Genomic DNA, 24,888 nt, shown 5'->3' with positions numbered 1-24,888 from the left:
GTACAGAACCATCCAGCAGTAATCTTAAGTTTGATAAGCCTGAGACCCAAGAGGCGGTATCAAGGATACTGAAATATGCTAAAGACAAAGAGACGGGCTCATTCAATCCTTCCAGAGAGAGGGATGAGCTTAGCCTTGGCTTGGGAAACAAGGAGCACACAGGCCACACCAGGGGGCTAGGGAAAAGGATGACCTAGAAGCAAGGATTCGAAGAGGACAGGCACATGTACAAGAAACATGGCCAAGACCGGGAGACTAGTCTTGAGCTCCAAGTGAAGGCTCTAGTTGCGAAGGCGCTGGAGGAGCAAGGAATGTCTATAGAGCCACGTATATTAGTGATGCCACCAGGAGAAGTGGCATTAGTTACCAGCCCTCTAAAAGTTCCTAGCAGCCAAGGTTCCACTGCAGCCACAACCTTAGTCGATCTCATACAGGAACCTACTAGTTGCACCTTGGTGTTTCTCAACGGCCGGCAGAACATTGTGATGGAGGTGGCAACGGGTGTTGCACATCCTCTCGGTGGCTTACACCACAATAATAAGATATCGCCGGACTACACTAGGGTCAAGGTGCATACAGTGAAGCCAAAGTTCATGCAGTGGAGGATAGACTACGCAACTCCCGAGGGGCTGGTGTTACTCAGAGATGTTATGGGGCAGTTCATCCTCTGGCACAAATGGGACATTATATTGACTGCTTCTTCGCCGCCTCCCTCTCTCCCAAATTTGGAGCGAGTTGTTGAGGTCAGGGAGATTTTTCACCATCTCGTGACCCCCACATTCCTGAGATGCCACATTCTTCCCCGCCTCCTATCGAGCATGTACCTGATGAGATGCCACAACCTTCTCCAGCTCATACCGGGCAAGTGCATCATGAGATGCCATAGTCTTCTCAACAAGCACAACCGATACATGAACAACGAGTGCCTCCTGAAGAAGGTGATGCACAAGAAGATGAGGACATGCCTGAATGGGAACTCCGAAAGAAGATTCCAATCCACATAAGGCCAGTTTATGTTCTGATCAAAGACGTCTCGTCGGTGTCCAAGTGGTATTCCCATGATCAGTTCAAGCCTAAAAACCAAGTTAAAAAAGTCCCATCATGGGGTTCTGAGGAGGCCGTCAGTAGCAAACTTCACCAAATTGCAAAGCAGTATCCAAATGTTGATGCCATCAAATGGTCAAAGGATTGCCCGAAAAAATATGAAAGAGGCAAGCCCTTCCTACCAAACCGGGACATCCAGCGCCTACCACTTGGAATGAGAAGGTTCCATGATTGGTACTTGCGTGTTCTCCCAATGAGCATAGATATCATACAAGCATGCTTTCCCACCGGCACATTTGGAAGCCTAGCTGGGAAAATTGTCTTTGACTTCAATGACATGCACACATACTTTCACCTGGGAGAAATGGAGATGAATCTAATTCGCACGTGGTGCCTGTAAGTCCTTGTCCTCCCGATATGATATGAATATAATCTTTGAATTTTGTTGTAACTAACCCACGCTGTGATTTATAGAATGCAAGTGCACATTGTCAAACAAATGCCAAGTGTGAAAGCTGGGTATGTAGACCCTCAAGCTATAGCCCAAACAAATTTTAATTACCCTAAACGGTGGACACTGGATGCCAAAGAGCTAGCAGCTGCAAAGACTCTTCGGGAGAAAGAGCGCATCCGTAGTGCGAAGCTAAGGGAAGAGTCTCTTAAGGTTGCAGCATACATTGCCTTGGCTTTCAAAAATCTCCAATACCACTCTACTATATGGCTACCATACAACTTCGAGTAAGCTCAACTCTATACTTAAAGCTTTGTTCGATATATTTCATTCGATGCAAAAGGGCTTATCTAGTTCTATGATTAAATCCATGCAGCAACCACTGGATTTGTATAGCCGTCGACGTCGGGAGGAGCATGGCATGGGTCTTTGATTCATTAGATAAGGACACAGTGACATACAAGACTTCATATCAATTCTCAAGACGTATACATATCGACAATCCTCATTAGTTTGTATGTTTGTATACATACTTGTAACGTTCGCTTTTGGATACTAACAAGTTGTATTTGCTAAAATAATTCGAACAGGGCATTTAGGTTCTATGTCACTAATCATCATGGAAGGCATGATCCAATAAGGAAGGAAAAGCTGGCTTTAAAAACACTATGTGCGGTAAGTGTAACTTACTTCTTCAGTACTCTGTTACATGGCTGTCAAAAGCATTACTTAACATTTTCATATGCAAAACACACAGTGCCCCAAGCAGAAGCCTGGGAGTGTACATTGTGGATACTATATATGTTCTATGATGGGTAACACCGGTGCCTACAGGAGACACCCCTTAAGGATAAGTTTGAACCTCTTCACCCGTAGTATAAAAACTTCGTAAATGGTATAAAATACTAAACTAAAACTTGTTTTCTTGTAGTGGAGAGAAGAGAAAAGAATGAAAAGAGACCCATACAAGGATGACCAACTCTTAGAGCTCATCGGCGACCTTTGCAACTTCACATTAGACCAGATTGTACACGTCAGAGGCGCCTACCATGACCGAGAGTCTGACTTAGGTATAAATCCTCAGTACCAACACCTTCGTGAGACTGAAAGGCTAGCTCTAGGACGTTGATAACAATGTGTATGGAATTTGTATATTTAATGATGGATTGTATATATTCATGTGAATTGGGCTTGTAATTATAGTTTATAGAATACTCTTATGCTTGTAGTCGTGGTCGTGGGGTGTTCGGCAACGCGAACGTTGGTCACGGGGCGTTCGGCAACGCGAACGCTGTTCAGAACGTTGTTGTGGGACGTTCGGCAAAGTGATTTTGAATTGAAAATTTGATTTTTTTTTTGCGGGAAAACATACTTTAGGGGTAGTTCTAGATTGAATCACCCCTACAAATACCTATTTGTAGGGGCGGCTGGTACTACAGCCGCCCCTACAAATCTATTTGTAGGGGCGGCTCGTAATAAGAGCTGTCCCTACAAATATATTTATAGGGGCAGCTGGAAACACTAGCCGCCCCTACAAATCGATTTGTAAGGATGGCCTGAGAACCGTCTCTACAAATGCATGATTTATAGAGACCCTTGCGTAGAGGCGGCTGGACAAACCGCCCCTAGAAATGCTTTTTGACATAGTGAGTATGCGGTGCTCTAACACCCTAAAATTTGCTCTTTTCAAACAAAAATATAAATTGATTTAATTTTATATTTTGTGCTCATGAAATATAGGAAAAATAATATTTTTCATTATATTAAAATTCATCATAAGAAGTAGCAACATGGTTGTGCATACATACCGGTGCATTTGATTTATTGCTTGAGTGGTTTGAATCAAGATTCAAAATGGTTTGAATTGCTTTTGAAAATAAATTAAAAATGGCTTTGAAGTAAAGACAAAGAAAGAAAAAGAGAATTGGAAAATAAAAGAGTTTTTAAAAAATTGTAAAATTTATTGTTGGGAAGCTTACCAAAATTTCTTATTTTTATTTGAATTAGAAAGTATATTTGAAACTATATTTGAATTTGATTTTGATCATATTTGAATTTGGATTGAAAAAGAAAAATAGGAAAATGGAAAACTCTCCCTCTCTTCTGGCCCAGCAAGCCGCTCGGCCCTGCTCCTCCTCTTCTTCGCGCACCGTTTCCCTCTCTCTCGTAGGCAGCCCAACCCCGCTCAATGCCGAGCCGGCCCAGTAAGCAGTCGCGTCACCGTACCGCGCCTCTTTCCCGCGTGTGTCGTCGACAAGTGGGGCCCACGTGTCAGCGCCATCATCTCCTTCCTTGCATCGTCTTCCTCTCACGTCCACGCTGGACTCTGCACCGTAGCCGCATAGGAGTCCGACGCTGCCCCACCTCGTTCACCTTGCCGTGCGCGCCAAGATGCTCCCAAGGCCATAAATAGCAGCCGCCTCCCTATCGAGCTCTAGAGCAAGCTACATCCGCCAAGTCACCACGCTGCTATAACCCTAGCTGCCGCTACCACCATGCTCGCCTCGCAGTTCCACCGCTCTGCCGTCGTCCGAGACCGCTCGCCGAGCTTCGTTAGGAGGTAAGCAAGCAGATGGTACCGCGCTAGCTCTCTCTCTCTCTCCCTCTTGCCTTCTGTTACCGTAGTGCCGTCACCATTGTTTCATCGGAGTCCCGATCCACTCGATCGAGCTCACACGTGCCTCTGTGCCTTCGCTTGTCTTCCTGATCACCTAATCGAGTTCTACTCGCTCCGCTCTCCCTCCCCGTGCTAATCCCGTGGCCGATGATGCCCGGAATGTCGGATTAACGAACGCCAGTGAGGTCCTCTGTTCTTCGGCCATGGCGCCGCTATGGCGACCCTTGTTCCCCCATTTGATCTACACTGCTCGATCTAAGGTCAACGGCCTAGATTAGAAGATACCCCTTCGTCAGCTATTTTCGCAAAAGAGCCCTCGCATTTTTGTATAATAGAACCCACCATCCCTGTAATTTTGTTAAAGAGCCCCTGCCTTTTCTTTAAATAGTACCCACGGTCCTTTGCCAATTTAAATTCATATTTTATTTATTTTAAATTCAAAAATCAAGTTCCATCTATTTACAAAATTACCGCTATCTTTATTAGGCCATATCTTCCCCGTTTTAACTCTGATTTGACCCATTCAAGTTGCGTTAGATTCGTAATGGAGTAATCTACATGTTTATCTTACTGTTAAATATAATTTCAACTTTTAAAATTCATGGTTAGATTTAATCTATTATTTTAAAGAAAATCTTGTTTAATTCATAACTTTTTCATTATAGCTCCGATTAGAGTGATTTTTTGCATTTGTGTGTTCATAGCAACGCGTAGAACATCTTTAAAACCTTTTTACTTGTTGTTTATTATGGTTGGTGTACTATTCTAATTTAGTTCTATTATTTGCTTTGTGTATGATTGCATGGATGCTTGTGTGGTGCTTTATGATCATGTCCAGTCGGTGAGCTTTACATGTTGATCAAGGAGTTCCATTGAAGGTTTGGACTAGAAGAAAGATCTACGTCTAAGGCAAGTATAGCATGGGATCATCCTTGTTGTCCCATTAACCTTAATATCATTTTAATCATATGCATGTGTCTGCCTTGGCAACCGTAGCAAATTTTCTTAGCTATTTGATATCCTAGATTCCTTGTCACCTATGTGGTATTGCATTGGGTAGTATAATGCTAGTGCTCAACTAGAATCATGATCTTGTAACTTGACTAATGGTATATGCAATAAACACTAAAAGATGCTTTTTAGCAACATGGAATTAAGGGGACTAGAGCATTAGGTTGTTTTTATGGTGCTCTAGATTCCTCTTTCTAAGGACTTATCTGTAAGTGATCATCCAGGACTTATAGTACAGCTATAAGGGCTACATGGCTCTGGCTTTAGCTCAGTATGAGGACCTTTTTCTAGCTTGTTAGTGATTACCTTTATTGGCGTAAGAATGGCTTGACGAATCAGGTATAGTGTGGCCTCTGTCCCCTTGAGTATAGGTTGTGTATCATTGTGCCATCGGAAAAGAGGGCTCTACATCTGTTTGCCAAGTGATTCTAATGGCCCTAACTTGTTAGACAAACCTTTAAAAGGCTTCACGGTGAACCCTGCCAACCTCCTAGGTTGCGGGTTAAGAGGCTAGCGACCTCGGACGAAAGGGTAAATCACGACTTATAGTGAAAGTGTACAACATCTGTAAAGTATAAAACTGGTATATCAGTCGTGCTCACGGTCACGAGCTACCTTAGAACATTTATGGAATAGATGATCATTAATGGTTAATGATGATGAACACTGATGATACTGATGATAAAGATGCTCACTAATGAATATTGTTTATGCTATTCATTATTCAAGTTTACCTGATCATGTGTTTATATGGGCTTATGAATAAACTTGTTGTCACCCTATTGCTAAAATCATGACTCATTACAATTTAATCGCAGTTAACTAGTGTCAGCTTTTTGAGCCTTATGAACCCCATTATATTTGTTGAGTACGACATGTACTTACGCTTGCTTTACTTTTTAAATCTTTGGAAAAAAACCCAGATGGATACTAGATTGCTAGTCTAGAGGAGTTAGGCTTGTGATCAATCAGTTAGTTGTCCCTGTGGATTGGAGTCTTCACCCAAAGATCAGAGTTGTTTTTCCACTATTTGTTGTCTAAGGTTATATTCTTTATACTAAGTATGTTATATATTAAGCATTGTCTATTGATATTACCCTTATTTGTAGCTATATGTGAGATTTGACTTCCCGGGCTCATATATGGTGTGTATCTGGTTTTGTTCTTAAAACCGGATGCTACAAAGTGGTATTAGAGCAATGCTGGCCGTAGGACATAAGCCTAGTAGAAACTGATCATTCTAAGGTTTAGAAGTTGCTACAAAAATCCTTGCTCTATGAACCTTGATATTTTCTTCTCTACTATATCTCTACCCTTGCTATTCATCTCTACCTTGGTGCTTATTTTAAAGTCTTTGTTCTCATCTTCACTCCTTGATTTGACATACTTTTAGAACTGTTCCTCGTCACCTTCTTACGTAATCTAAAGATGAGTCTTAGGATTGTTACCCCTAGTACAATGAGGACGATAGTATCGCAAGTTGAGTTAATGATTGAGTTGTGCACCTTTATTGTTTTGTTGAATTATCATTATGCTTATGCTTGCTTTGAATCTTTGTAATGAGTGCAATGATCTTATGGGGTTTGCCCACAATTTCATTTAGTTCATAGGCCTAAGGTATAAGGATTAATAAAATAAATAGTCGGGTTTTGGTTATCTCTTGTCTCCTCTATCCTGTCGTTTTGGAGCAGCCTGCACTCTTTGGCTTATATCTCTGATTTTGGACAATCAGAAATCATGAGAAAATTATGAACAATAGTACACTTCAATATATTTCTCTGACCACAATAATCACTCTAATAGCTATTTTGGTTATGGAGTTATGAAAATCAGAAGATGATGTACCTGTGCTGTTTAAAAGCTGGAGCAGTTTCTGTTCTGCACTATTTTCAACTACCTAAACTGCAAAATTTGGAAAAGTGTTCTATAAAGAAGTTGTGGAGGATTCGATAAGCTTTCCAATGGTATAAGCTACAACTTCATTGGATTAATAGAATAAGAGTTACTTCTGTTTTACTACGCTGTTGTTTTTCATCCTGCGAGGAATTTCAGATTTCTTGCTCTTGTTCATACACGAGAGTATCATTGGGATGTCAGAACATCTTGATACTAGTTAGCTCATCTAGAAGAAGGTGCAAGCTACCCTTTTTATGTCCCCTAGCTGATCTTTTCTTAAGGGGGTAGCCAAGTTGAAGAATTTGCAAGATGAAGTATCATACGTTCTAGTTTACGAAGCAAAAGCGTGGTGGGCCCATAACCCACAGGTCCTAGGATCGAAACCTTTGGAGGAGATCAATAAGATAGATGATCACGCCTATGCAAACTACCCAACTAAGAAGGGTCCAAATGCTCAAGGTGCCATATGAAGTTCAGTTATGCTCTCTAACTCTCACTTGGAAGAATCGGTTAATCTGATAAGAAAGGTGGTACCCAGAGGATGTATATCACTTGAGGGCTTCATAAGCCAGAGTAAGTATCCTTTGCTCGGTTGATAAGTTATTGGATCATCTACAAGAGCTTATGTATTCATCAAGATTGATCCAATTCACGTTATAATCAGTTGGAAGTCCAATCTTCAACATACCTAAAACAAGTAGACATTGATGACATAGGAATGAGATATATAACCACTATAGTTGGTTCTATGGAGTCTTAGGAAATTCCAATGATATACTAAGCATGACAAGAAGGTTTGGATTGAAGAAAGTTAATGATGTGATAGGAACCCACTCAAATATGTGACAGAAACTTAGAGTCTTTAATAATGAGATTTGGTTAGAGGTTCAAGGGAGGTTTATCCAAGACCATCAAAATATTGATAGAGTTACTAGAGAAGGTTTTAAGTTAGTTGGGATCAAGAAAACCTTACGTAGGTACTTAAAGGAGTTAGAGAAGAGGTTAAAGTAAAACCTATGTACTAGCTTGGCCAGATCCGGACAAGAGCTTTATAGCCACTATGATGCACCCTGTCAAAGGTGTGGGATGTGTCCTTATGCAAGAAAAAAGTAGTACCATGTTTATTAAGTCAACTAAGGAAGCATGAGTTGGATTACCCAACATATTATGTGGAGTTATCCATTGTGGAGCATGGAAGTGCTATCTTTTGGGTGTAAAAGTGACATCTAGGAGGATCACAAGAATCTACAGGACATCTTCACTAAGATGGTTTTGAGCTTGTGATATCCCTATTGGAATGAAATTGATTATAACTTGGAAAAGTGCTATCACTTCGAGGAGCAAAGTCATGGCCGATGCCCTTAGCAATGGAGAATTATGCTAAAAAGGTTCGAGAGACACCAAGAACTAAGAATTGTATTCCAAGTTCGAGCAACTTAACCAGAATCATTAATGTTTTGAAGATTGGTGGTAGATTCTCTTTCTGACCAAGAAAGTGAAAAGGCTCTGTTAGAAGGTGAATATATGAAGAAAGAGGTCTAATAAGTATGGATTAAAAAGAAAAGGTGGCCTAGTGATTGGAGTTATCTGAGTATTGTTTGGAGTATCTTTCAGAATCTTGGAATCAATTTGACAAGTTACTTGGAGTATGGTTAACAGGTATGCAAAGTAGAGAAGAATCCAAAGGCGGAGAATATGTATCTCTTTTATCACCATCTTCCGAATCTCGAGGACGAGATTCATTTTAAGGGGGGGGTAGAATTGTAACACCCTAAAATTTGCTCTTTTAAAAAGATATAAATTGATTTAATTTTGTATTTTGTGCTCATAAAATATAGGAAAAAGAATATTTTTCATTATATTAAAATTCATCATAAGGAGTAGCAACATGGTTGTGCATACATGCCGGTGCATTTGATTTATTGCTTGAGTGGTTTGAATCAAGATTCAAAATGGTTTGAATTGCTTTTGGAAATAAATTAAAAATGGCTTTGAAGTAAAGGAAAAGAAATAAAAAGAGAATTGGAAAATAAAAGAGTTTTTAAAAAATTGTAAAATTTATTGTTGGGAAGCTTACCAAAATTTCTCATTTTTATTTGAATTGAAAAGTATATTTGAAACTATATTTGAATTTGATTTGGATCATATTTGACTTTGATTGAAAAAGTAAAATAGGAAAATGGAAATTTCTCCCTCTCTTCTAGCCCAGCCGGCCCAACAAGCTGCTCGACCCAGCTCCTCCTCTTCCCCGTGTGCCATTTCCCTCTCTCCCGTAGGTAGCCCAACCCCGCTCACTGCTGAGCCGGGCCAGCAAGTAGTCGCATCACCGTACCATGCCTCCTTCCCGCGTGTGTCGCCGACAAGTGGGGCCCATGTGTCAACGCCATAATCTCCTTCCTCATGTCATCTTCCTCTCCTATCCACGCCGAACTCTACACCGCCGCCGTGTAGGAGTCCAACACCGCCCCGCCTCGTCTACCTTGCTGTGCGCGCCAAGATGCTCCCCAGGCCATAAATAGCAACCGCTCGCATCGTGTCGCCTCCCTACCGAGCTCTAGAGCAGGCTGCATCCGCCGAGTCACCGTGCCGCTGTAACCCTAGCCACTGCTGCCACCGTGGTCGCCTCGTAGTTCTACCGCTCTGCTGTCGTTCGAGACCGCTCGCCGAGCTTCGTTAGGAGGTAAGCAAGTAGATGGTACCACGCTAGCTCTCTCTCTCTCTCTCTCTCTCTCTCGCCTTCTGTTACCGTAGTGCCATCGCCGTTGTTTCATCGGAGTCCCGATCCGCTCGATCGAGCTCACGCGCGCCTCTGTGCCTTCGCTTGTCTTCTCGATCCCCTAGTCAAGTTCTACTCGCTCCGCTCTCCCTCCCCGTGCTAATCTCGTGGCCGATGATGCCCGGAATGTCGGATTAACGAACGTCGACGAGGTCCTCTATTCTTCGGCCATGGCGCCGCCACGCACAGCGCCGCTCCGGTGACCCCCGTTCCCCCATTTGATCTGCACTGCCTGATCTGAGGTCAACGGCCTAGATTAGAAGATAACCCTTTGCCGGCCGTTTTGCAAAAGAGCCCTCACATTTTTGTATAATAAACCCATCGTCCCTGTAATTTTGTTAAAGAGCCCCTACCTTTTCTTTAAATAGTACCTACAGTCCTTTGCCGGTTTAAAATTAGATTTTGTTTATTTTAAATTCAAAAATCAAGTTCCATCTATTTACAAAATTGCCACTATCTTTATTAGGCAATATCTTCTCCATTTTAACTCTGATTTGATCCATTCAAGTTGCGTTAGATTCATAATGGAGTAATCTACATGTTTATCTTACTGTTAAGTATAATTTCAACTTTTGAAATTCAAGGTTAGATTTAATCTATTATTTTAAAGGAAATCTTGTTTAATTCATAACTTTTTCGTTATAGCTTCGATTAGAGGGATTTCCGCGTCTGTGTGTTCGTAGCAACATGTAGAATATCTTTAAAATCTTTTTACTTGCTGTTTATTAGGATTGGTGTACTATTCTAATTTAGTTCTATTGTTTGCTTTGTGTATAATTGCATGGATGCTTGTGTGGTGTTTTATGATCATGTCCAGTCAGTGAGCTTTACAAGTTGATCAAGGAGTTTCATTGAAGGTTTAGACTAGAAGAAGGATCTAAGTCTAAGGCAAGTATAGCATGTGATTATCCTTGTTGTCCTATTCATCTTAATATCATTTTAATCATATGCATGTGTCTGCCTTGGCAACCGTAGCAAATTTTCTTAGCTATTTGATATTCTGGATTCCTTATCACCTATGTGGTATTGCATTGGATAGTATAATGCTATTGCTCATCTGGAACTATGATCTTATAACTTGACTAATGGTATATGCAATAAACACTAAAAGATGTTTTTTGGTAACATGGAATCAAGGGGGCTAGAGCATTGGGCTATTTTTATGGTGCTCTAGATTCCTCTCCCTAAGGACTTATATGTAAGTGATCATTCAGGACTTACAGTACAGCTATGAGGGATATATGGCTCTAGCTTTGGCTCAGTATGAGGACTTTTTCTAGCTTGTTAGTGGTTACCTTTATTAGCATAAGAATGGCTTGACGAATCGAGTATAGTGCGGCCTCTATACCCTTGAGTATAGGTTGTGTGTCATTGTGCCATCAGGAAGGAGGAGCTCTACATCTGTTTTCCAAATAATTCTAATAGCCCTAACTTGTTAGACGAACCTTTGAAAGGCTTTATAGTGAACCCTGTCGACCTTCCTAGGTTGTGGGTTAAGAGGCTAGCGACCTCGGGCAAAAGGGTAAATCCCGACTCATAGTGAAAGTGTACAACCTTTGCAGAGTGTAAAACTGGTATATCAATCGTGCTCACGGTCATGAGCGGCCTTAGAATATTTACGAAATAAATGATCATTAATGGTTAATGATGATGAACACTGATGATAGTAATGATAAAGATGCTCACTAATGAATACTGTTAATGATATTCATTATTCATGTTTATCTGATCATGTGTTTATATGGGCTTGTGAATAAACTTGTTGTCACCCTATTGCTAAAATCAAGACTCATTAAAAGCTAATTGCAGTTAATCAGTGTCAGTCTTTTGAGTCTCATGAACCCTATGTTATATTTGTTGAGTATGCCATGTACTTACGCTTGCTTTACTTTTTAAATTTTTGGAAAAATCTCGGATGGGTACCAGATTGTTAGTCTAGAGGAGTTAGGCTTATGATTAACTAGTCAGTTGTCCCTGTGGATTAGAGTCTTCACTCAAAGATCGGAGTTGTCTTTCCGCTGTTTGCTGTCTAAGGTTATATTCTTTATGCTAAGTATGTTATATATTAAGCTTTGTCTATTGATATTATCCTTATTTATAGCTATATGTGAGATTTAATTTTCTGGGCTCACATATGATGTGTATCTAGTTTTGTTCTTAAAACCGGATACTACATGTGCACTTGACGTTTTCGACCACACAAGACTAGCCACAACTGATTTTGTACTGCACGAGCAATTTTACATATCACAGATCTCATAACTTGGGCAACACACCACACGGTTGGATTAAGCGGTACAAAATAGGCCCTACGTGCAGTCAGCGCTTGGCATGCACTAACCAGCAAAGTACTCCTTGAGTCCCATTAAAAATGTTGTTTTTTTACTTTTAGACTTTTTGTTTGATCGTTTGTCTTATTTAATTTTTTATATAAATATTAAAAGAAATAAAATTATTATTAAAGTATTTTGAATGATAAAATAAGTCATAACAAAACAAATAATATTTATTTTATATGTTTATTTAAACTCTTCTATTTAATACAACGATACGTAAATCTTTTGCGTATTAAAAAAGAAATATTTATACCAAAATTTTGAATAAGATGAACCGTCAAACAAAAAGTAAAAGTCAAAAATAACATTTTCAATGGATGGGGGAGTAACTAGTAAGAGCGTAACCGGTATAAAAAGAAAGTAAGACCGTCGTCTTGTTCGCTTGGCATATAAGCCGTACTTTTTCAGCTAATAAATAGTATTTTTTCTCTCACAATAAATCAGTCAACAATACTTTTAGTCATGGCTTATCAGCCAAGCGAACAGGACACGTAATTGCAGCTGGGGGACCTGCAGGGGCATGGCCAGCGCACAATAAGGCCAGTCTCAGTGCTAATTTCATGTCCCAGTTTTCAATACGTCTATGTTTTGGAAATAGTGTTAAAGAATTTCATCCCCATAAAACTATCTCTACTCTCATAAAACTTTTATCACCTCTCTTTTCATAAATATAGCAACATATTTAATGTGTATAAAACTTCTACTGAGATTGGCCAAATAGTGAGCATCCATGCCTATGTGCGGCAAGCCGCAGCCCACAGAACCGTAGAAGTGGCGTGCGGCCGCCGCGCTACAGGTCGCAACAGCTTGCTCTTGTCCCACCGCAGCCGACCGCAGCGCGGCGGCGTGTGCGCCGTGCGCATCCCGTCTGTGTTCGCCGCCTGTCTGCGTCAACCAGTCCTCGCTGAAAGATCACCGCCCTATTCGTTTGGGCTGGTTTGGCTTATAAGCTATGACTAAAAATGCTATTGGCTAATTTGGTGTGAGAGAAAAATATTATTCGTTGGCTGATAAGCTATGGCTGATAAGCCCAATACAACCAAGCAAACAGGCTGCACAATGTTGGGCCGCGTGTGTTTTTTTTAGCTCGACACCTTCTCCGCTCGACTGTTTTCCACGCCGGTACAGATCCAGCCTTTGACGAATACTTTTGGAAATTTTAAAGTCGTATATATAGTTGCCCAACTAATGATTCAAACTAAATTTGAATTATACTATTATGTTTCTTACAGCAAATCTTTCAAAACAAATAAAACCCCATACGGATATGTTTATTAGAATTTTTTTTTATGAAGAACATTTTTCTTCTAAAGATAGAATATTTTTCTTTTTTGTTAAGCATAGCAATGTTCTAGATTTAGGAAGCAACGTTCACAAGAAAAATATATTTTAGATTTAGGATAACAATATTTCAGATTTTAGCAGAATAAAATTATAGGTTCCTTTGCATAATATTCGTGCCCAGTATTAGATAATAAAAAATCTTGCATAATTGGGACAATTAAATTGTACCATCGAGGATCTTTTGATATTGACAAACGAAATACACTATAGAACATCTCATATGTTGTGTGTGAACAATAAAAAATAGGGCTATTGTGTTTTTGCCCTTTATTTTAAACCCCAATTGTGATTTTACCCCTATTTTCTTTCACTTTGTGTTTTTACCCATGTTTTCTAAATTGAAGGTTCAGTTTACCTCTACTCCATGAACAGCAGGTAACGGTGTTAAAAAAGTTGAAAAATGACAAGTTTGCCCTTCTGAATATTGCGTTTTGCCCCTATTTCAAACCCGAATTGTGATTTTTCCTCCACTTTCTTCCACTTTGTGTTTTTACCCCTACTTTTCCAAAACGAAGGCTCCGTTTACCCCAATTCTTAACTTAGTTTTCTACATCCGGATCAAAGCAATTAAAAATTAACAATAGCCCTGTGAAAAGATAAACTTACCCCTTATCTCTCGGTCGTCTCTCTCAGGGTCGTCCCTCTCAACGCTAGCAGGCAGCGGGTGGCTGGGTGCGGCGGCGGTGGCGGCGGAAGGACAACGTCGGGCCGTCGGGCGGGCGCGGTGGCGGTGGCGGCGGAAGGACAACGTCGGGCCGTCGGGCGGGCGCGTGTGGCCAGGCGGAGGAAGCGGCGTGGGCACGCGCGGCTCTGCTTGGCGCGGGCACGCGCAACCAGGCATGCGGCTCTGCTTGGCGCGGGCGCGCACGGCTCTGCTTAGCGTGGGCACGTGCAACCAGGCATGCGGCTCTGCTTGGCGTGGGCGCGCGTGGCTTGGCCGGCATCGCGAGCGCGCGTCTCGTGAAAGCAGCCGACCATGGAGCCGAAGACCCGCCTCTCTCTCTCAACTCTAGCAGATGGCTGGGTGCGGCGGCGGCGGAAGGCCAACAGCGGGCCCGTCGGGCGATGTACGGCGAGTGGGCGTGTGCGGATGATAGGTCCAGAGCTATGATTTTGTACCTAGGCAACATAAAATCATAGCTCTAGACCTATCATCTACACACGCCCACTCGCCGCACACCGCCCGACGGGCCCGCTGTTGGCCTTCCACCGCCGTCGCACCAAGCCATCCGCTAGAGTTGAGAGAGAGAGGCGGGTCTTTGGCTCCATGGTCGGCTGCTTTCATGAGACGCGCGCTCGCGACGTCGGCCAAGCCACGCGCGCCCGCGCCAAGCAGAGCCGCGTGCCTGGCTGCGCGCCCGCGTCAGGCTAAGCCGCGCGTGCCCGCGCCGCTTCCTCCGCTTGGCCGCACGCGCCCGCTCGCCGCGCCCACTCGACGGCCCGACACTGCCCTTCCCCTGCCACCGCCGCCGCACCCAGCCACGTGCTGCCTGCTAGCGTTGAGAGGGACGACTCTAAGAGAGACGATCGAGAGATAAGGGGTAAGTTTATCTTTTCACAGGGCTTTTGTTAAATTTTAATTGCTTTGATCCAGATGTAGATAATGAGTTAAGAATTGGGGTAAACAGAGCCTTCGTTTTGAAAAAGTAGGGGTAAAAACACAAAGTGGAAGAAAGTGGGGGTAAAATCATAATTGGAGTTTGAAATAGGGGCAAAAACGTAATATTCGGAAAGACAAACTTGTCATCTTTCAACTTTTTTAACACCGTTACCTGTTGTTCATGGAGTAGGGGTAAACTGAACCTTCGTTTTGGAAAAGCAAGGGTAAAAACACAAAGTAGAAGAAAATAGGGGTAAAATTACAATTGGGATTCAAAATAGAGGCAAGAACGCAATAGCCCCATAAAAAATACATCCTGGAACATTTTGTGGGTACGATATATAGAAACAGTGGAAAATACAACACATATGGAACTTGGATAATTTGAAAAAAAAATGTAAATACACCTCGGAACATCCGAAGAATATACCATTTGTAAATACAACGAGAGTAATTGCATTATATTATATTATATTATATATTATATATTATGGGTCTGTTCGTTTGGAGGAATTTAGATGGTTCGGAAGAATGCTGGTGAAATTTGTGAGAGAAAAATACTATTTTAAATAAAAAAAAAGTAGATCAAACCGAATTTAAGAGCACGCGAATGAGCCCAATAGAAGTCTCATGCGCGTCAACCTTGTCGTGATTGCGTGATTCGTGAAGCAGACGTGCTGATGAAGCTGGTCACAAAAATGAAAAGGCCCGTTGCATCACAGGAATGGCCCGTCACCCTTTTCCCTCGGCCCAACTAGAAAGCGGCTGCTTCGCAGGCCTTACTCGTCGGCTGCCGCTGCCCGCCAACGTCCGTCTCCCACAGCCACGCCGCCGTCCTCGAGCCGCTCCCCGTCGCCTGATGAGCTGCCTCCGCCGCGCTCCCCGCCTCCTCCGGGGCCTCTCTTCCTCCTCGGCGGAGGCGGAGGGGAAGGCGCTCCCGCCGCCGCGCCCCTCCGCGGGCCGCCGCGTGGTCGTGACGGGGCTGGGCGCCGTCACGCCGCTGGCGCGCGGCGTGGGCGCCACCTGGGACAGCCTCGTCGCGGGGAGATGCGCCGTGCGCTCTCTCTCCGCAGACTCTCTCCGCCTTCCGGAGGAAGCGGCGGGGAGGACGCTCGAGCAGCTCCCGTCCAGGGTCATCGCCGCCGTGCCGCGCGGGAAGGGCGAGGACGAGTTCGACGAGGACGCGTGGACCAAGGTCTAATGCTTTACTTCAATTGTTGCTCACGGTGTCCACGTGCGAGTACGCGAGCATTGCGCCATTTGTGTCCTTCCTTTGCAACAGGAGTTCGAAATCTTTGCTCTAATTCTACACCACGATACAATTTACCACAACATGGACATGTAATGGCACTAAGCCCATATTACTGCTAAGTTCCATGCCAGTGGACATGTGTAATAGTCTCGAGCATGTATTATCATCAGCAGAAGATAAATCATAAATGTGACAGTTTACATCTTACAATGCTATACTACAGTCCTCACTCCTCAGTATACCGTTGCAAATAATCAATCAAGAAAGTGGTATATTAGTTATTTAATTACTTTCCACCATCGTCACTGATGCCAGTGCTTACAAAATTGGCGTGTCTTGCACCTCCCTTGGATTAGATATGTGCTTGCTTTAACAAACAGATCTCTATAGGAAAGATGTGCCTTCTCTGTTGGCTTTGTTCCATTGTGGAATCGCTATAATCCAATAGGAAGTCCATCGTGCACTACTGGAATGTTATTGCATATCTATGAGTGTTTAACTTGTGTGCTTATGTGGTCAAACTTTCTTTTTCATGTTCTTAAATCTTGATTGAACTTTCTTGTTTCCAGGATAAATCTATATCAGGATTTATATCCTATGCTCTGTGTGCAGCTGATGAGGCTTTAAGAGATGCAAATTGGTTGCCTTCCGAAGATGAGAAGAAGGAAAGAACGGTATGATCTGTCTTCTGTGGAAGCTCATTTTTCATTTTCATATATGTGTTTTTCAATTCCGGGTCTGATTAGTGCTGTATCAGGGAGTTTCAATTGGTGGAGGGATTGGAAGCATCTCAGACATTTTAGATGCGTCGCAAATGATCATCGAAAATGTTTGTATCCTTGCTCCTGCATTGCATGTGTGCTGTTAGCAGCATTCACTGTATATTGTGGTAGTTCAATTTCAAATGATGATTGCACATAGTTAGATAATTCCTCTTCATTGACATGTGTTTCTATGATCTCAACTTTTTGTTCATCCATTCTACGTATAGTTGAGAATGTATCGAGGAAATGCAACGTTAGATGTCTTGTTTAGACCAGATAGCCAGAAGCAATCCCATACATATATGGTTTATCTCGTTGCAATGCTTTGTTTGGCTTACAATGTCACACAGGCCTCACAATATAAATGATTATATTCTAGTTACTTCCAATCCTGAAATGTAAAGTTTGTTTTTTCTTTGGTCGCAGCGTCTACGTCGACTCAGCCCATACTTCATCCCCAAGATTTTGATCAACATGGCATCAGGTCATGTCAGCATGAGATATGGTTTCCAGGTGAACTTCCTTGTTGCCATTTGGAATAGCTAAGGTTTTTCTTTAAATGGATGTTAATAGTAGTAGTTATGCTTCTAACTTAGGGTCCAAACCATGCTGCTGTGACAGCTTGCGCCACTGGTGCTCACTCTATTGGCGATGCTACTCGGATGATCCAATTTGGAGATGCTGATGTGATGGTGGCTGGTGGAACTGAGTCCAGTATTGATGCTTTGTCTATAGCTGGATTTTCTAGGCAAGTATGTTCCCAAATGTTTCATGTTATCTGTCTTCCAAAATAGTGCTGTGTGTGCTTTCCTTTTGGTGATTGGAAAATGGCCTGAATGCTTTACTAAGGCTATTAGGAGGCACTGCTGAGTGCGAGGGTTGTAGTAAGCAGTAGAAAACCCACTTTTGCATCCACTAACAACCACTCGTAAATATATATGTAAACTTTAGCTACCTGCATGTTTTGCCTTTTGCCCACTGTTGCTAATTGATATGTAATTTTTTTCCTTATTAGTGTCACCAGCCAATACCTTATCCCAATTTCCATGTATTTTGTGCAGGTTAAGGGCATTGTCTACAAAATATAATTCCTCTCCACTTTCAGCTTCAAGACCTTTTGATTGCGGTAGAGATGGATTTGTGTATGTCATGCCTCTATTAGATCGTGACTCTATTTTAATCTTTTGCTTATTTTTTTCCATGCTCTTACCTTTTTCTTCTAAACTGATCAATAGGATTGGTGAGGGCTGTGGGGTCATGGTTTTGGAGGTGAGTGGTTTGGGTATTGTTGGTTAAAACCAATCATTATTCCAGTAACACAGAAGATAGTATTGGAGAGTAATGCCTGGCTTTTCTTGATATTTCCATGGTGTGCTCATTTTATGTATTGAAAATCACTTACTTCCCTACTGTTGAAAATTATCCTAATGCACCATTTCTTAGGCTAACCATTCACTGCTCCACAGGCACTTGAACATGCAAAGGAACGGGGTGCAAAAATTTATGCTGAAGTTCGAGGCTACGGAATGTCTGGTAACCTGTTATTCCTCAATGAAAGATTGTTTCTGTCATTAATATGTATCAGATTATGAAGCTCAGTTTCTTCCAGGTGACGCACATCACATAACTCAGCCACAAAATGGTGGTAGAGGTGCTATCTTAGCCATGAAGCGGGCTTTGTATCAGGTGCAAAATCATATACGCCTTTGTTGTTTTGTGCTGCATATTTTAGTTGTTCTTTTAGTGTAAAAGAAATTAGGAACAGTATGGATGTTTCTTTAATTTGTGTTTGGATCTTCTTTCCAGTCAGGTCTTCATGCAAATGAAATTGATTACGTGAATGCACATGCCACGTCAACTCCTCTTGGTAAGCACTCACAATCACATGCTGATGGCATTCATCAACTTAGCTATAACTTGTGTTCTATTCTATTTCTCGGATAACTTCTGTTTCTGATTGCAAGCTATATGCAACTAATTTTTGTTTGAACCACAAATAGCCTAATTCACATAACTTCTGTTTGTTCTGTTCTTTTTAGATAACTTCCTTTTCCAATTCTGAGCTAAAAATGAACTATAAATGAATTGACACGTAATTTGGATTTGACCCACAATTAGGTGATGCTGTGGAGGCTAACGCAATCAAATCCGTCTTTGGTGACCACGCAGCATCCGGTGGTCTCGCATTATCCTCAACAAAGGTAGCCTCCCATGCCACAGTGCTATCAAAACTTACCTTTCTTCCCCCTTTTGTTTTTCCCCCTCCCAGTCCATTCCAACGCACAACTTTGTCCAGGGAGCAATTGGTCATCTGCTAGGGGCAGCTGGATCAGTGGAAGCAATCTTCACTGTGCTAGCAATCCACCACGTATGTCGTCTACCATCTCTTGGTTATGAGCAGCAGCTCAATTCGGACCAAAAGAGAAAACACTCCTGTGCTCAACTCACATCACCATCTGCTGTTTTCAGGGAGTTGCGCCGCCTACGCTTAACCTGGAGCAGCCAGACCCCCTGTTCGAAGGGGCGTTCACGCCACTATCTGCACCCAAGAAGGCGCCGATACGAGCGGCCATCTCCAACTCTTTCGGGTTTGGTGGAACTAACACGTCGCTGCTGTTCTCGTGCCCGCCCTAGTTTTAACAGCACTCTACCATCTGTTCCTCGGCTCCTCGCTGGAAGTGAAGAGGCGTGTACCGGAATATTCAGAGATGTTCCGGAGTAAACATCGGAAGGCGCCACCCGCGTTTGGCTGAAGTCGAGGAGGAGGCTTCAGGGCTCTGACGCGCAACGTTCTGTTTCCTTCGCTTGCCTCATGCGTTTGCTTCGGCTGCCGTGCAAACCGTTTAACCGCTACACACCTGAGGCAACTAAAATCGGTTAAACGGTTCTTCGCAGGTTTTTGTTACAAGTGTCTGTTAAACTGAACATCATTTGCTCTGCACTGGAGAAAGCAGTTCAAAGTGAAAGCTATATTTGGGTACGTACTTGGGTTCGTGTTCGTGTATGCATGGCCCCATGGGCCATGGGTCTTCTAGAGTGTGGTATGCAGCTTGAGCTAAGAACAAATTTACCAGCCCTCCAAGGCACAAACTCGTTGCTCTCTCCAGTTTGATTCAGCTTTTATAAACCAAGAAAGATGAGCCAGCTGGAAGCTGAGCGCCAGCGATGCTATTACGGCTTCTAGACGGTTTTCTTTGTGACCGGCTGAACCGCATCGTAAACTTATCCGCCCAAAGATAAACCATAGCTAGTCAGCTAGTAAACTCCTACTACTACTACCGGTAACTACTCCCTCCATCTCCAAATAAATCAATTCATAAAATCCGTGTTAAGTTTAACTGACTTTATAGAAAAAAAAGTAATAACATATATGACATAAAATGAGCACCTTATAATAATATAATTTATGGTAGATCTAATAATACTTATTTGACCATAGATCTTAACAGGGTTTTTCTAGAAATTCGATCAAAGTTTAAAAAAAATCTAGAAATTCAGTCAAAGTTTAAAATGTTTGACTTAAGATAACTCTATAAGTCTATTTATTCACGGACAGAGGGAGGACAGAGGGAGTAGTAAATAGAGAACCTCTTCTCTCCTATTCCAAGAGGCATTAAAGTCGAACGAAAATCCTATGACTTGTTTGGTACACGTGTATTCAAATCAACCTGTATATGCTGGAACGGATTGTTTTGTAGAAATTAGTTAATTTTCTATATCATCCACTAACACGCGTAGATTAAAATAAATACGAGCAAACAAGTCTATATGTGTAGACTTGTTGAGATCCTGGATTCCCCATGTGAGTCCAATATTTCTGAACTTCAATCCACATCATTGTACCTTTTAAGCTACTATTTCATTTTCTAAGTAAATAAATCTAAATACTATATTATATATAATTTCTGCATATTTACAATTAGATATTTGACTCGGATAAAACTAGCTAGCTAGAACCGTACTGCATACATATCCTAGGAGGATTTCCAGAACCAATCCAGCAGTGCCCCGACACATCCACCCTGTCTATTTATACATACGGGCGGCCGGGGCTCTGCCTCCTCTGCAAGTCTTCACGGCGGGTTGTTGTGGCCTGTGGCTGTGGTAGGCAGCACAAGGCGACCGAGAGTTCGACGAGTCGTCGAGACCACCAACAAACCAAACACCACCCACGACTCCACGAGAGAGCGGAGGAGCAATGGCGGAGCCGAGCCAGAAGCAGCTGCTGCGGTCGTTCGTGGAGGTGCCGGCGGGCTCGCACTTCCCCATCCAGAACCTGCCCTTCGGAGTCTTCCGCCGCCGGGGGCCGCAGCCGCAGGCGCCGCGCCCCGCGGTGGCCATCGGGGACTTCGCGCTCGACCTCGCCGCCGTCGCCGACGCGGGGCTCTTCGACGGGCCCGTGCTCTCCGGCTCCCCGTGCTTCCACCAGGTGCATGCCTGCTCTGATCCTCAGCCCTTTGATTCGATTCGATTGCTCCAGTGACGGATGGACGGATGGATGGTGTGAGCTTGATTTTAGCTACGCCGAGTCGCCCGTGTGGGTTGTTGGTGCCACGGTGGAGATAGTTAATTGAGGATTTGAGGTAATTGGTCCGGTACTGGACTAGAGTAGAAAATAATTGGTGTCCTTGGTGCTGTGCGCGCAGGAGACGCTCAACATGTTCTTGGGGATGGGCCGGCCGGCGTGGAGGGAGGCGCGCGCCACGCTGCAGAAAATCCTCTCAGGTTCTAGTCTTCTTCTGCTTCTTTTATTTACTCGCTCCGGTTTTTAGCCTTTTCACTGACCACACAATTAGCAGGCTGCAATCTGCAAAGTGTCAAGAAAAAACAAAGTGTGATTGTTTGTTCATAGTAGCTATCGATGTCGATGGATGGCAATATATACAGTTGCAGGACGAAACTAGCTAGTCTTCACTCTTCTCTACTTGTTGCTTTGCAGCCGATGAGCCAGTCTTGCGTGACAATGAGGCGCTGAGGAACAAGTGTCTGGTACCAATGGTGAGCTTCATGACTCAGCCTTCTCGTCTCTTCTAATGGTAACAAAAGGATCCTTGACCAAATCATCGCCAATGCTCTGCTTTGATAATGCAGAGTGATATCGAGATGGTTCTACCAATCACGGTTGGAGGTTACACAGACTTCTTTTGTTCTGTGCACCATGCAAGGAACTGCGGATTCATCTTCCGAGGACCGCAGACTCCAGTCATGCCAAATTGGTAATGTGTTTTCTCTGACAATGTGCTTTATTGGCATTTGGGGTGGGGGGTGGGGTGGGGGGGGGGGTGATATTCTTGCTAAGTTGCTAGGGATCATGCAGTTGCTCTTTTTACTGATAATAACAAGACTAAAGTATGGACATCCGTAGCACTGGTTGTTATGTTACTATGTTCAATCTTCATGGTTACGATTAAATTTCTTGATGCTTTGCTGCATGTCATTGTTTACTCTACTTTTGTTTTCATCATTTCGTTGATGTGACCCAATTATAACTAACTTACAATATACATTTTGTCAATTCAGGTTTTATCTTCCAATAGCATACAATGGGCGAGCATCATCTATAGTTGTGTCTGGAACCAATGTCATTAGGCCCAGGTGTGCATCCCAAAATACTTGCTAAAAAGAGTCTTAACTGTTGTTTCAAGCTTGAAACCTCTATTTTGTGCGCCGACTGTTGCTCTTTTGTTTAATTACTTCTCTGTTTTTCATATAGAGGACAAGGACATCCAACAGGAAACTCCTCCGCTCCTTATTTTGGTCCCTCTCAGAAGCTTGATTTTGAACTTGAGATGGTTAGCTTCTTACTAACCCTAGTACTAACTCTCTCTTCTAGCTGTAATTGGCCTATCTACCTAATTAAGCTGTCAAGTCACTTTCAGTTAATTGTTTTTTTTCTCATTAAGCACTTTCAGCTATTATTTTCTTATTGCACATTTTCAGTTATTCTTGGTATATGATTATCAAATATAGGACTAGTATAGGTAATGTGTGCTTTGTTTCAGTGATGGTTTTCTTTTCACTATATTTATCATAATGCTTGTTGTTTTCAGGCTGCCATTGTTGGTCCAGGGAATGAATTAGGCAAACCTATTGATATTAATGACGCTGAAGAACATATTTTTGGCCTAACTTTGATGAATGACTGGAGTGGTATTCTATTCTTTTCAATTTTAATCTGTTTAATGTTAACATGCATGATGTCATTATACTGAGTTGCATGTAATATGACAGCCAGAGATATACAGGCTTGGGAGACTATACCTCTTGGACCTTTCCTTGGGAAAAGCTTCAGTAAGACACTTGATACCCTTAATGAAACTTTTAGGTTTTCTGAACAAATATTAAGCTATGCTTTATAAATAAAAAGTTAGCAGTCCTGCAAGCTTAACATATGCGCTTCCGTCGTTTTCCCTTTTTGGCTCCATAATATTTCAGTTGTGTCCTGAAAATTTACTGTTTCTACAATTTCTCTAGGTACCACCATATCGCCATGGATTGTTTCTCTGGATGCTTTGAAGCCTTTCATGTGTGATGCTCCTAAGCAGGTGAGGAAATAGTGTCTTTAAGATTTGTCGTTGGAATAACCAATACTGCAAAGATAACACTGACCAACTGAGTTATTTTTCCTAATCAGCATTTTATGGAACATGGAGACCTAATTCTCTTTGCATTACAGGAACCCGAGCCTTTACCGTACCTAGCTGAAAAGAACCACATAAACTATGACATTCCTCTTGAAGTATGGCATTGTTATTCTGCAGCTTCTTCTTCACTATTTTTATTTATGTCAAAAAGAGATCTAAGTGGAGCACCTTTTTTTTCCTTTGAAAGGTCTGGGTTAAGCCCAAAGGTCAAAATGATGCATCAATTGTCACAAAAACTAATTTCAAGCATCTGTAAGTACACTGCTTATTCATCTTTTCACTTTAAATGCTCATGTGTTTGAGTTGGATGCAACCCATCAACCAATACTGCATATGTTTTTGCCATAGCACATAACATTGGCACATTCTTGCAACCAATTTCCACAGGTATTGGACGGTGACGCAGCAGCTAACACACCACACTATCAATGGATGCAACATGAGTCCGGGGGATATATTTGCAACCGGCACACTCAGTGGACCTGTATGGAATAAACACTGCATCTTTTATCATTGACATGTAACTGAGGGTTGCCTATCCATATGATGAATCTTATTTTGACACATGTGACATTTCAGGAACCTGACTCCCTCGGATGTCTGCTGGAGCTAACATGGAACGGGCAGAATGAGATACCGGTGGGGAATTCGACCCGCAAGTATCTAGAAGATGGAGATGAGGTCATCTTGACAGGATGCTGCAAGGTATTGTGAATTCGTCTTTCCTGATCAACTCAAATCTAGGCCTCTATCTCTATGGTGATGTCGGGCTGTATCTTTGATTCCATCTGCTGGTTCTTCAGGGTGAGGGCTACAACGTTGGTTTTGGAACCTGCACCGGGAAGGTTCTGCCGGCGCTTCCCTGAGCTACACAACACGTGTTCGCATCAGTTCTCCGGAGTCTCAACAATCTCAACTATCAAAGAGTTCATTCCGCAATCTAGCAAGCTGCTATGTAACTGAACAATACCGGGTTGTTTTCCTGCACTGTTGAAGATGAGGAGACTGATACTCTGTTGTGCAATAAAATCGGTTCATCATTTTACACATTTTCTCTCTCTAAGAGTTGTGTTATTAAACTTGTAGTACATTGCAATGACCTCTGACAAGAAATTTAGAAATGTCACGCGGATTGTGAAACAGAGAGCATATC

At 42.5% G+C, this 24,888-nt stretch overlaps 2 protein-coding genes across 3 annotated transcripts; both read left to right on the top strand.

Annotated features, from left to right (window-relative positions):
- Positions 1-15,882: 15,882 nt before the first annotated feature.
- Positions 15,883-20,414, top strand: LOC136462954 (3-oxoacyl-[acyl-carrier-protein] synthase, mitochondrial-like). Of its 2 annotated transcripts, none has more exons than XM_066462005.1 (13): positions 15,883-16,270; positions 16,897-17,001; positions 17,085-17,156; positions 17,518-17,604; positions 17,688-17,839; positions 18,153-18,233; positions 18,327-18,360; positions 18,558-18,624; positions 18,701-18,777; positions 18,898-18,958; positions 19,210-19,292; positions 19,388-19,459; positions 19,561-20,414. In XM_066462005.1, exons 1-13 carry the CDS (start codon positions 15,935-15,937, stop codon positions 19,723-19,725), a joined length of 1,392 nt encoding a protein of 463 aa, XP_066318102.1. In that variant the 5' UTR covers positions 15,883-15,934; the 3' UTR covers positions 19,726-20,414. The 2 variants fall into 2 exon arrangements, with proteins under 2 accessions (XP_066318102.1, XP_066318103.1); XM_066462006.1 differs by having other exon boundaries at positions 15,974-16,270; positions 16,940-17,001.
- A 742-nt stretch (positions 20,415-21,156) lies between these two features.
- LOC136466793 (fumarylacetoacetase-like) lies at positions 21,157-24,784 on the top strand. Its single transcript, XM_066465305.1, has 14 exons — positions 21,157-21,520; positions 21,738-21,816; positions 22,031-22,089; positions 22,183-22,307; positions 22,612-22,686; positions 22,805-22,883; positions 23,142-23,241; positions 23,323-23,382; positions 23,566-23,636; positions 23,768-23,830; positions 23,923-23,987; positions 24,123-24,219; positions 24,315-24,440; positions 24,539-24,784. The coding sequence occupies exons 1-14, from the start codon at positions 21,290-21,292 to the stop codon at positions 24,599-24,601; spliced, it is 1,293 nt and encodes a 430-aa protein (XP_066321402.1). The 5' UTR covers positions 21,157-21,289; the 3' UTR covers positions 24,602-24,784.
- Positions 24,785-24,888: the final 104 nt, after the last annotated feature.

This window comes from Miscanthus floridulus, chromosome 7, assembly GCF_019320115.1.
Source record: "Miscanthus floridulus cultivar M001 chromosome 7, ASM1932011v1, whole genome shotgun sequence".
Classification (NCBI taxonomy): Eukaryota; Viridiplantae; Streptophyta; class Magnoliopsida; order Poales; family Poaceae; genus Miscanthus; species Miscanthus floridulus.
The sequence above is the reverse complement of the archived record's forward strand: the minus strand, read 5'-3'. Positions and strand labels throughout refer to the sequence as shown.